The following is a 12,652-nucleotide window of genomic DNA, read 5'->3' on the forward strand; positions in this document are numbered from 1 at the left end:
AAACAAAATAAAGACCAGAAGAACAGTAGAAAGGATCAGCAAAACTAAAAACCTTTTCCTTGAAAAGATAAACACGTTTGACAGCGAGACTAATTCTTTGGCTAGACTAAGAAAAAAAAAAAAGACTCAAAATTAGAAGGAAAACAAGACATGGCAACCGATACTACAGAAATAGAGAATTTTAAGAAACCACTATGAATAATTATATACTAACAAATTACATTACCTGGAACAAATGGATACATTTTAGCAACAATACACCCAGACTGAATCAGGAAGGAATAGAAAATCTGAACAGATCAATAACAAATCAAGGGATTGAGTCAATTAAAAAATAACACAGAAATCAGAAATCTCTAGGTCCAGATGGCTTTGCTGGTGAATTCTACCAAACATCTAAGGAAGAATTAGCATCAGCCCTCCTTAAAGTCTTCCAGAATATTGAGAAGAGGGAACACCTCCAAACTCATTCTATGAAGCCAGCACTACTTTGGTAGCAAAACCAGATAAGGATACCACAAGGAAAGAAAACTATAGACCAATATCCCTGATGAATATAGATGCAAAAATCCACAACAAAATACTAGCAAATTGAATTCAAGAATATGTTGAAAGGATTATACACCACGACCAAATGGGATTTATCCTTGGGATACAAGGATGGTTTGACATATGCAAATCAATAAATGTAACTCAATCATATCAATAAAATGAAAGATAAAAGCCACATGATCATCTCAATAGATACTGAAAAAGCATTTAACAAAATACAGCGTCCTTTCATGATATAAATCCTTGATAGATTAGATGTGGAAAAAACATAGCTTAACATAATAAAGGCCAGATACAATAAACGCACAGCTAACACTATACTCAATGGAGAAAATTTGAAAGGATTTCCTCTGAAATCAGGAACAAGACCAGGTTGCCTACTCTGCTCACTCCTACCCAATATAGTACTGGAAGTCCTAGCTACAGCAGTTAAGTAAGACAAAAAAACAAAAAGCATGCAAATTGGAAAGGAAGAAGTAAAATTTTCACTATTTGATGATGATGTGTTCAGGGGCGCCTGGGTGGCTCAGTCGGTTGAGTGTCTGACTTCGGCTCAGGTCATGATCTCGCGGTCTGTGAGTTCAAGCCCCGCGTCGGGCTGGAGCCTGCTTTGGATTGTATGTCTCCCTCTCTCTCAGCCCCTTCCCCACTCATGCTCTGTCTCTCTCTCTCTGTGTCAAAAATAAATAAACACTATGGGGCGCCTGGGTGGCTCAGTCGGTTGAGCGTCCGACTTCGGCTCAGGTCATGATCTCACAGCTCGTGAGTTCGAGCCCCGTGTCAGGCTCTGTGCTGACAGCTCAGAGCCTGGAGCTTGCTTCGGATTCTGTGTCCCACTCTCACTCTGCCCCTCCCTTACTCATGCTCTGTCTCTCTCAAGAATAAACAAAAAACATTTAAAAAAAATTTATAAATGCACTTGCCTTCTTAAAAGAAAAGAAAAAGTCCTATAGGAGGGGAAGTGGAGGTGGAGAAGGGAATTCCAATGTAAAGGGTTGGGGCAAGTCTGACGGCCGGTCTACTATATGAGCATGTGAACTGACGAAGGGTAGGAGAGCCCCAGCAGAGAGCCCACCCTCCAGGCCCAGCTCCCTCCTGCAGTGCAGACTGCTGACCCATCTCATCCAAGTCTCTAGGTGAGCCTCCCAACCCCATCTGGTCTTTGGTTCTCCTTTACCATGGAGTCTCTGGATAAAATTCCTTCTGTTGAACTACGTACAGCATTATTTGCCTGACTGAACCTTGATTGATACAGTGTATTGATTGGGATGTTAAATTTATATGTTAACTTGGGGAAAATCGACATCTCTGCAATGCTTTCTTTCTGTCCAAGATCATCATGTGTTGATGTGTCTTTCCATTGGGTCAAATCTTCATGTGTCCCTCCATAGTCTTCAAAGGCTTCAAAGTCTTATTTAGTACTTAGCTCTTTTTTTTTCTTAGTTTCTTGGGTTTCTTTCTAAGTATTTTACCCTTCCTGTGGTTAGTATAAATGGTGCTTCACATCGAATTCAATAGGTTAGTATGTAAAGTCCTTAGGGCAGTCCCTGGCATACAGTAAGTGCCATAGTAGTGTTTCTTCTCATTATCATCTTAGTTTCTTTCATTGTATTCCCCAACAGCTTATTGTTGGAATATGGGTCACAGTTGTTCGGTCTGTTTCTGCCCAGCTCCCATTCAGGAGCAGCTGGGGGCAGAACTAGATCTTGGGGCATCAATTAACAGGAAAGTAAGGTGTGCCAGCAACAGACCCATTCCATAACCAGGTCTCAGCTCTCTTATAGGTGCCCTTTTCCCATGTATCTGTCCCCAGACTACTTGGGGACTATTTGGTCCTGATACCCAATCATTAGATGTAACTATTATTATGTCATATAAACACACACACACACACACACACACACACACACACCACATCTTAGAAAAAAACAAGGCTTACTATTGCTAGGAATCACAGTGGCAAGTCTTGTGGGCAAGTCTTACAGTTCAATACAAAACTAATGTTTGCTGCTTACTCCTCAGAAACAGGCTGACAGTTGTGCTCTGTGCATCAGTGGGCCAGGCCACATAACACACTGCCCCCAAACTCAGTAGTTTAAAACAACCACCATTTAAGTCCTGCTTATGGGTCTGCAGGTCAGCTGGGTTGTTCTGCTGATCTGGGCCAGCCTCAGCTCATGCCAGCTGGACTCACTCATGCATCTGTGGTCAGCTAGAAGGTGAACTACAGACCGGTTGGTCTGGAGTAGCCTCCCTCCTATGTCTGCCACTTGTGGGCTTGTCAGCTGGGATGGTAATCTGGGCTAAATCTGTCATCAACCAGCAGACCAACTCAGGTTTGTTCCATGGTGCAAGAGAATTGAGGGATTCTTGAGACCTATGCTGGGAACTGACACAGCCTGACTTTCCACCACTTTCTGTTGGACAAACCAAAGACAGGAAGCCAGCCAGATTCAAGGGGTGGGAAGTACACCTCTCCTTTTGGTGGGCAAGACTGCAAAGTCATATTGCAGAGGAAGCATGAATACAGAGAAGCCTGAAAAATTAGAGTCACAATCGTCTCCCAAAACCCTACAACACAGTGACAATGCTTCCAGCACCGATTACCTTTTAGCAAAGGTTGCTTTGTCTCACCAGCAGCCCATCTGTGGACTGGATCAGAGGAAAGTTCCACGTTTGGTGGGCTTCACCCATTTACCCTGATCCACAGCTGTCTCAATTTCATTGGGTGCCATTTCTTGACATTGAGCCCAAATCTGAGTCTGTCTGAGCATGTGATCCCCTGCACCAGCTGTAGGGATGATACACTTGCCCGTCTGTCCTGGTTTCTGAGAGCAGTTACTGACTTCAGTGGAGTTTTCCAGTATAGATTTTCCAAGACACTGTGACCGTTCTCAGCTGGTGGCTGAATAAATCTTTGTTGATGTATCGACTCAGTCAATCACAGGCTAATTAACTCCAAGTCCTGTTAGAAGCAATCAAAATGTCTTTTCTCATTGCCAGGAGGCAGAGAGACCTTGGAGGTAATCCGGTTGTCTCTCTGCCTTCTGGCATCTCTGCCCTTAAGCCCCTGAGTCAGGACCATAGACCCCTGATGGCCACGCAGGGACAGACTTTCTCTGTCATAACATCCATATCTTCTGGTCCTGGGGAGTTACTGAGCTGCCCTGGGCCAAGCCATGAAGGAAGGGGGGGTAAGGGCGGAGGCTGTACACCTGCCCTTACCTCCCACACTGCATGGCTGATCTGCCCTGCCCACCTAGCCTGCAGGGAAACAGAGTACCCCCAGCCCTACTGCCCCCAGAGTCAGAACATAGGAAGCCAGAGGGGATGGGCACTCCTGGGTTGTGGAGGGAGAGAGAATACTCCTAGAAAACAAAGAACAGGGAAAAAAAAGGACAGGCAAATAAGAATGTGGTTGAACAGAAGAGCAACATGAACTGTAGGGATTTATAGCTAAGCTTGCTGCTTATAACTAATTAGTACATAGTAATAACCATTGTGCATATTATTATGTGTTTAAAGTTATTTTTGTTCATATAAAACTTTCTTCCTATATTTGGTGTTCCCTTACACAGGTAAAATGTCATATAATATTGTGTTTAAAAGAATTCTAGTATGATCCAACCAGGTAAATACACGCACACACACACACACACACACACACACACAAGCGTGCACACATGCACGCACACACACACATATTTGATATGCAAGATTTATATATGTTGGAGTAAAATGTGTATTTTAAAATTAAAATATCTACGTATATATGTAAATGTATATATAAAATATATAACTAGAAAATCAGAGATATATAAATATCTTTTACATCTTATAGAGCTAAGGATAAATATAAATGTACATTTACATTTTTGCTGGAAAAAAAGTCTGAAAGGAGGAACAAGAATTGGGTGATAATGATGACCTGTAGGAGGGTTTTTCTTTCCTTTTTCTTTTCATATACTTTGATTTCTTACCATGAGGACGTACTACCTTTCTAGCTTTTTAAAAGCAATTTTCTTGTAAATTTTAAGGCGATTCTTCCAGGTTTTCTTACCGTGTTACCCCCAAGCTCAAACACTAAAGTCAGGTAACTTTTTGTATTGGATCCTTCGGACACAAGAAGGAGCATTCTCACAGCGCCCTGTGGGCAGGAGAGTGGTTTTCCAGGCACACAGAGCCGCTCACAGATGCCGAGGAAACCTGGCTCGCCCAGGCTGGCCAGCTCCTCCCCGGGCCGGGGCCCCGCCCCCTCCTCCCCGGGCCGGGGCCCCGCCCCCTCGTCCCCTGCAGCCCTCACCACCTCCTCCCCCGCGGGGCGCGTGGGATCTGGTGGCCTCCCTCCCTGTGCCCCCCCCCCCAGGGTCGAGGCGGCAAAGGCAGCATCTACGTGTGGGCCTCCGGGGACGGCGGCAGCTACGACGACTGTAACTGTGATGGCTACGCCTCCAGCATGTGGACCATCTCCATCAACTCGGCCATCAACGACGGCAGAACCGCCCTGTACGACGAGAGCTGCTCCTCCACCTTGGCCTCCACTTTCAGCAACGGGAGGAAGAGGAACCCTGAGGCCGGCGTGGTGAGTGCAGCCCCGGGCCCTCGGTGAGGCGGTGAAGTGCACAGCCGCTATGGGACGTCAGGTACAGAGTGACCGTCATGCGTCACCACTGTGTGACTTCATGGGAAGAAGGAGACTCCTACCCTCAAAGAGTCAGCGCACCTGTCGAGGCTCTAGAGATCCGTTGTCTTTCAGGGCAGATAATGCTTTGTTATCAAGGTAGAGCCATACGGTGTGCAAGTCGGAAGCAAGAACTGTGCTTCCTTTCCAGCATATTTTCCATAGGTTGTCTTTCTTGTTTATTGTTTTGCCTTACAAATAATGACAAACTCTGATGATCAAAAAGTTGCCGCAGCACACCACTTATAAGGAGAACTAATATTAAGAACTAGCGCATCGGGGCACCTGGAGGGCTCAGTCACTTGAGCCTTGACTCTTGATTTCGGCTCAGGTCATGATTCCAGGGTTGTGGGAGAGAGTCCAGGGGCGGACTCTGCCTTGAGCGTGGAACCTAATTAGGATTCTCTGCCTCTGCCCTTCTTCCCTACTCGCCAGCGCTCTCGCGCTCTCTCTGTCCCCCTCTCTTAAAAAAAAAGAAAAGAAAAGAAAAGAAAAGAAAAGAAAAGAAAAGAAAAGAACTGAGGCATCACACCATCTGAGCCAAGAGCCCATCCGTTTATTACAGTAATTAAAAAATAGTAGGTCCATAAGCCCTCCAAAATTGGGCACACACATGTTTTCTCAAGGCAAGAGCAATGGTTTTCATTCTATTTTAAAATATGTCCATAATTGAGGGAATAAAAGATTAAGCATCCCAGAGTTAGATTACTTAGTGCACTTTTCTGAGCAGTCCTTCCTTCCTGGGCAGCTAGGTAACATGGTGAATTTTCCAAATCCCTTTAAAATCTAATCAGTAGAGCATAATGAGCCTTTTTGAATCTCTTCCTCTCTCTGGGTATTTCACTCACATATCAGCCTTTCCTCAGACCCCCAAGCCCGGAATTTGGTTGGTGATTCAGTGGTTCTGCTGAGCTCCATTTTGACTGGCCACCCACCTCACCTCTCCTGGGAGCCAAGAGATCCCTTTATGGAAGGGACACAGACCTTACCTGCCTCCTTCCTTGAGCCCTCCTGAGCTCCCCCTTGGTCTTGGGGAACCAGCAAGTATGCCCGCTCCTCCCAAGCAGAAGAAGGCTTCAGCCTCTCCTATCCTAGGAGAGCTATATGGGCATAAAGGGAGAAGAGCAGAGCAGAAAGGAAGTGAGGGAGGCCCCAATCCTGTTCTGCTTGTGATGCTTCACTCCTCCGCTCCCCCCCACCCCCGGAAGGTGTCCCTCCCTACCCCAATGGTGTCACTTTGTCCTCAACCTTGTCTATGACTCTCTTTCTTCTTGGACCCGGGAAGGGCCTTGAGTTCTCTCTGAATATTGTAACTTTCCCCCAATAGATGCCTTTAAACTCCCCTGACACTTTGTACCTCAAGCTAATAGGCCTTTCTGAGGATCCTACAGACAAACAGAGGAAGGAGAAGTCCTGTGGTGTATACATGATCTTAATGAACCCCCTGGCTTTCACCCTGGCTCATTGAAAATGAGCAGTTTTTTTCTTCTTCATGTAAGTCCTTTAAAACCTGATGGATCAGTCTCCCCACTTAAGAATTCTGGAAGTGATTTCTCACACATCCGTTATCGTGGCTCCATGTGTCCCAGAATCTCCTCATGGGATCTAGAGAAACATCTTCTTTTTACTGGCCTGTCCTTCTAGGCAAACTTTAGCCCAGCACGTTTATTCCTCCCTCTTTGGAAATGCCACCCTTTCCTTTCTGAAGGGGGACAAATGACACTGTGAGCTTGGGTTTTCCCAACCGATCCCAGGGCAACGATACTCATGGTTGCACTGACTTGGAGGTAGTATTGACTTGTCAACTTTTCACCTATAGATTTTCCTGTCAGGACCCAGGAAACAGATGTGTCTCTAGTCTCTGGAGTAACTGCAAATATGCCTCTCTGAACAACTGACTTCTTTTTATCTTGTGAGCACTCAGACTGGCACGGGTTGTCCCTTTTTGCATGGGCTACTAGGAAGCTTGAATAAAAGGTATGGCAAGATAGATAGATGGATGCTAGCTTATCCTTACCTTCAGCTTAATCTTCGGAACAAGGTAGAACTTAAATAAAAGAAATAGACAACCCTCTGCCTCATATTGTTTTGGGGTTCAAACTAGCGTGACTTATTCACTCATGACTGAATATCTTCCCTTCCAGGCAACCACAGATTTGTATGGCAACTGCACTCTGAGGCATTCTGGGACATCCGCGGCTGCCCCCGAGGCAGCTGGAGTGTTTGCACTGGCTTTAGAGGCTAAGTATGTTTCCGTCTCGGGGCCAAGGGTGGACTAACATTTGTCTTTCTACCCAATACCAAGTGTCTATGGAGGCAAAAGTGGGTGTGAGAGTGTTGAAGAGTCAGGGCCAATGGACTGTGATGGACATTTCTGAATGAACCATGGGCCCTAAGTGATACACACATACACACACATTCCACAAATAACATCCTTAGGAAAGCACAATACCCCGACACTCCATAGTGCATATCAGCTGCTTACTCAGATACCAAGTAGGAGCAGGTAGATATTTCTTTGTGAAAACCATCTGGATCCTTCGACTGTTTTACTTCCATAATACCATCAGCTAAATGAAAGAAAACTATTGCCAAACTAGTATCTAGCAAAGCATTTCAGAACGTGTGGTAATCAGAATGCCCGCAGTGAAGATTCATTAGCTTATAAGGCGAATTCACTTTTAACACTGAGACGAGGTGGGCAGAATCACACAATGTAGACCAGGAAATGGGCTTTACTAAGAAACCTTCCGAGCTACAGGTAGGAGGAGATTATCTTCTCTTTTCTCACCATCCCACGGAGAGGCCTCATATTGCTGTTGCTGGACACACTTGGATTTGATCCCCAACAGAGTTTCCTACCCACCCACTACTCTGAGAGCTGAACATGTGGTCTCAGGCATCACCCGTATGGTGTGATTGCAGATGCCCACGCTGTGGGGAGTTGTTCAAGAATGCAGCACCAGCAACTTGTGAGCGGTTGGATTCAGGTCCCTGGGGAAGGGGCGTTGCGGTCCCATCCTTGTCAGTCGTTGCTAGGCAACCGGAGCTTCTAGCGTCAATCCCCAGGCAGCCCTCCTCGTCTCTCTCCATATATACAGCGTGCTTTCTGACTTGCAAAGAAGGTAAGCGTTGATTCCTGGATAGGAAAGGACTTTGAAAGATTATCTAGTCCAACACTCTGTCTTTAAGCAGAAAAGGCGTAATTGCCCTCCTTTTACAGATAAGGCCCCCAACTGGGAGTGACTCCTTTCATTGGATCAGGCCAAACTCTGATTCTTCTAGCAAAAATCAGGTGGAAATTTTAGGATTCCAGGAGACACAGATTGACGTGTTCCTGTGAAGCGCAGAAACCAAAACTTGCTTCGTATGTGCATTTCCTGAAGATGAAACTGTTTATCTCAAGGCCTGTCAGGCCCGGTGTCTGAGCTGGCTTTGCTCACTCCAGGCGGGAGCAGACAAACAGTGGGAGCCTGCTGGCTGCCACTGAGCCTTGAAGAGAACAGGGAGCGGGGGTGCTCCAAAACAGAGAAGGGGTTTCTGGTCACCCTTTCCATCTAAGAGGACAGAACTTGACTCAAAGTCGCCTTGCATTTTGGCAAGCAAAGAGTCAGTTGCCCAGTCCTCTGTGCACACAAAAGGACAACCTAAATACATCAACATAATGGAACAAGGCTGCTGGATCTCTAAACGGGTTCATGGGCTGTGCACCAATCATTCGCCATTCTTTAACACCCTTGCAGATAGCCTTACAGAAAAGGCATCACCACCTGGGCACACTTTGTTTTGGAGCAATGGTTTTAAATCTCTGTTGCCATAAAGAGGAAAAAAGTGATCCTCGCCAGTGGTGGTTCAAGCCCATCCTAGGAGCTAGTCCTAATATTCCCGAGAACACCAACTGCCTGAGGTTGGGTCCACATCCTGAGACAGAAGTTGGTGGCAAGCAATTTATTCAGAAAGGGCTCTTGGGAGAAACCAGGATAAAGTAGAGGAAGCAGGTTGAGGATGAGGAAGAATCCAAGTAAGGATGCAATTTCAGAAGTTTCGGCCTCAGCCTGATCCCATGGGGAGCTCTGGCGTGTAAATTATGCCTCAGAGTATGTTCTCCCTCAGGGCAAGGATGCTGGCCTGCCATGTCCTGGTGGTGGCCAGTCACTGGCTGAGAGCCATGCCTGGGAGGGAATCTCCAAGGCTCCTCTGGCTTTCTGCACCTGTCGGCAAAGCAGCTCCAGTAGCCAGCAGTTAAAACCACTGGTCAGAACAAAATAGCCCCAGGAGATCATCCAGGGGGAGGAGCTGGGAAAGCCCCTCCATGAACAGTTCCTGCAACTCATCTCTCTTTATTGTGAGATGAGACAACTGGGGGACCTTGGTGACCCCCAGTTGTGTCGAGAGCAGTCGAGGGATGTTTGCCACCCAGAGGTCCGATAAGAAAGCTTTTCCAAAGCAGTTTGAATGCAATAAACAAATTATCCTACGTAAATGTATGCCCATCAGGACCCATGAAAGGGGAACAACTACCCCCCAGGACTCCAGGGGAAAAAAGGGAAGCCATTATTCCTCTGTCCTGCCCAGTCACTACTTGAATAATGTACTTTTCTGCCAATATGCTTGAAAATGGCTTCTTGAGTCACAGGGAATATTGTTCACATTTCCCAGTGTGACCAACAGTAGAAAAAACTCCAAATGATTTCTTTGGGCGGGGGGTGACTGCCAGCTACAAATATTTTGCATTCTGTCCATGACCCAGGGCTTTCTGTGTGGCTCGAGAAGGCTGAGCTGGGTTTGAGGGGTAAGTCATAGAGAGGTAATTTTTTGGCTTGATGGAACCATCTGTGGTAACATGGCCCACATATTGACTAAAGTTTCCAAAACTGACCTTCCAGAAGATGGATTTTTTTTTTCATGTAAACTCTTAATCGAAGCATAAGAGACACAGAGAAAAGTGCACAAATATTAGATACAGCTCAGTGACTTCTTACAAAGCTAACAGACCCCTGTTAACCAGCATCCAGATCAAGAAACAGACGATTACCTAAGTACCAGTATATGCTCTTTTGCTTCATAGTATGTCTGAGAGATTCCTCCATACTGTCGTGTGTGGTTATGGGTCATTCATCCTCATTGTTAATTACCCCACTGCATAAATGAATACTTGGGTTGTTTCCAGGTGGGGGCTATTATGAGTCATATTGCTGTGAATATTCTTACATATTCATTCTTTCGGTGAACGTATGAATGCATTTCTGTTGGGTGCATACCAGGCACTCAAAATGCTGAGTCATGGGATATACATATGTGCTGTGCTAGTAGATACCCCCAAACAGTTTTTCAAAGTTTTTCCAAATAGCCATTGACGCTCGCTCAGGCAGTATGGGTTAACGGTGGCCCCACATCCTTGCCCACACTTGGTATTGCCAGTCTTCCACACTTTAGCCATTCTTATGACTGTTCAGTAGAATTGTACTCTACTTCTAATTTGCATTTCCCTGATAACTGGTAACGTTGAGCACTGGATGGAATTTTGAAAACAATAGATGCCCACATCTCAACCAAGAGTCACCAAATACAAGTCTCTGGGGTTATGGATGGCCCAGGGATTTGTCTTTTCAAGCGCTGTTCCAGGGACTCTGTAAGTAGCCAGCCTGTGGAAGCTCCGTGGCCTGGGCACGCAGTAAAGCAAGAGCTCCATGAACCTATGAATCAGGATATACTGTTGTTTGCCAGGTGACCATCTGGACTCTGCCTCTGACTGGGTCAAGATTGGAAACAGAAAATCCCAATGACAGTAGTTAAACTGAGACAGGGTTTTATTTTTCTGCCATGTGAAAGATGAAACAGAGGTAAGGAGCCCAGGGCTACTTTGAGGGTGCCCCTGGGATGTGGGGAATCCAGCTCTTCCTAGATTTCTACTCGTCCACTTTCATGTTCTCCAGATGCTGCTGGAGCTCCAGCCATCACGCTGATATTTCAGATAGAAAAAACTGGAAGAGCAAAGGGACAAAAGATACCCACCATCGGAGTCAGCCTCGTCTAAAGTTTTTTCTGAAAAGCCTCACCCAGTGGCTTTTGCTTATTTCTCATTGACCAGAACTGTCACATGACCACCCCAGACTGCAGAGGAGGCTGGGAACTATAGCTTTGTAGCTGGTAACGTTGCTGTTCTGAATAAAGTTGAGGTTTTCTTAAAAAGGAACAGGGAGGGTAGATATGAGGGAGACAATAGCTATGTCCTCCAGTCTCCCGGTATCTACATGGGCAATCATTTACCACCTCTGGATCTCTGTTGTCTTACCTTAAAAATATAGAAAGGGCACTGAGGCAGGAATCTACATCTGTCACTAGTCCCCACATGATTCTGATTCAGGAGACTTGAGGACCAGAGTCTGAAGGCCCCTAGATGTGATAACACATCAGCTCCACTGTTGGTTTTCTTGGTATTGAGAGCTCCCCCATCATGGCAGCCCTCCCTTTTTAAACACTGAGTTATCGGTCTTTCCCACTGGGCTGTAGCCTCTGAGAGAACAGGGAGCTTCCTATGACATGCCCACAACTATCACAGTGCCTAGAGCTGGTATACATTCAGTGAACCTTCATAGAATCACTTCATTGTGCAGGACCTTTCCATATACCTGTGCCTTATTTTCCCAACCATTATATAAAATATTTTTCATGTTATTTGTCCTATTACACTGTTCACAGTGACCTTTATATTGTAGATCATCTGTAAATTTACAATTTTTTATTATTTGATAAGCATAGCCTACAATTCTTGAGCTACCATGGTAGGAATAAAGCTTAAAACAGATGGAAGAAATACTGTTTTGCACAACAGTGTATTCCATCAATTCTGAAAGTGTTCAGAAGGGGGAATCATGAGGGACTTAGTTTTACCTCTCAGGTATGCATAAATGGCTGGCCAAACAGTGTCACAAACTCCGTTACATAAGAGTATGGTCTATGTGGTTTATTCTAGAAGTGAGAAGATCTTTGTTCTGATGCATTCTATTTCTCATGGACTCCATGAGAATAAATCTGTGGAGAAATATCTAACGAGCTCTCCAAGCTCCAGGAAGCATTGCATGTTTTTTGTGGCGGAACCCCCAGCAAAGATGGGCGATAATCCACCTGCCAGCCTGCCCTCAGATCATCTTGAGACCACCAGCTCCTCATTTATCAACACTTCTGTTTTTAATTAATTCAGAATCTCATTCCACCAAAACACTGAGCTTTTAGCCATAATCAACTTCTGGAAGTTTCACCCCATTCACCTGGGTCCTGGGAACCATATCAAGATATGTTCATAAATTTCCCAAATAAGCAGTGACCTTCCTTGAAACTTTCTCCTTAATAGCTGAAGGTCTGCATTGCAAGAGTACATGAATCATTGGCATATTTTGGCTCTGACTCAAGGCTTTG

At 45.4% G+C, this 12,652-nt stretch overlaps 1 protein-coding gene across 1 annotated transcript in view; it reads left to right on the forward strand.

The window, feature by feature from the left end:
- The window catches only part of PCSK2 (proprotein convertase subtilisin/kexin type 2), a 274,633-nt gene that overhangs the window by 247,317 nt on the left and 14,664 nt on the right, over positions 1-12,652 (forward strand). The window contains exons 9-10 of the mRNA XM_043602927.1: positions 4,919-5,134; positions 7,378-7,478. Coding sequence (XP_043458862.1) covers positions 4,919-5,134; positions 7,378-7,478 — 317 coding nt within the window. The remainder of the gene's footprint in view (positions 1-4,918; positions 5,135-7,377; positions 7,479-12,652) is intronic.

Source organism: Prionailurus bengalensis, chromosome A3 (genome assembly GCF_016509475.1).
Source record: "Prionailurus bengalensis isolate Pbe53 chromosome A3, Fcat_Pben_1.1_paternal_pri, whole genome shotgun sequence".
Taxonomy (NCBI): domain Eukaryota; kingdom Metazoa; phylum Chordata; class Mammalia; order Carnivora; family Felidae; genus Prionailurus; species Prionailurus bengalensis.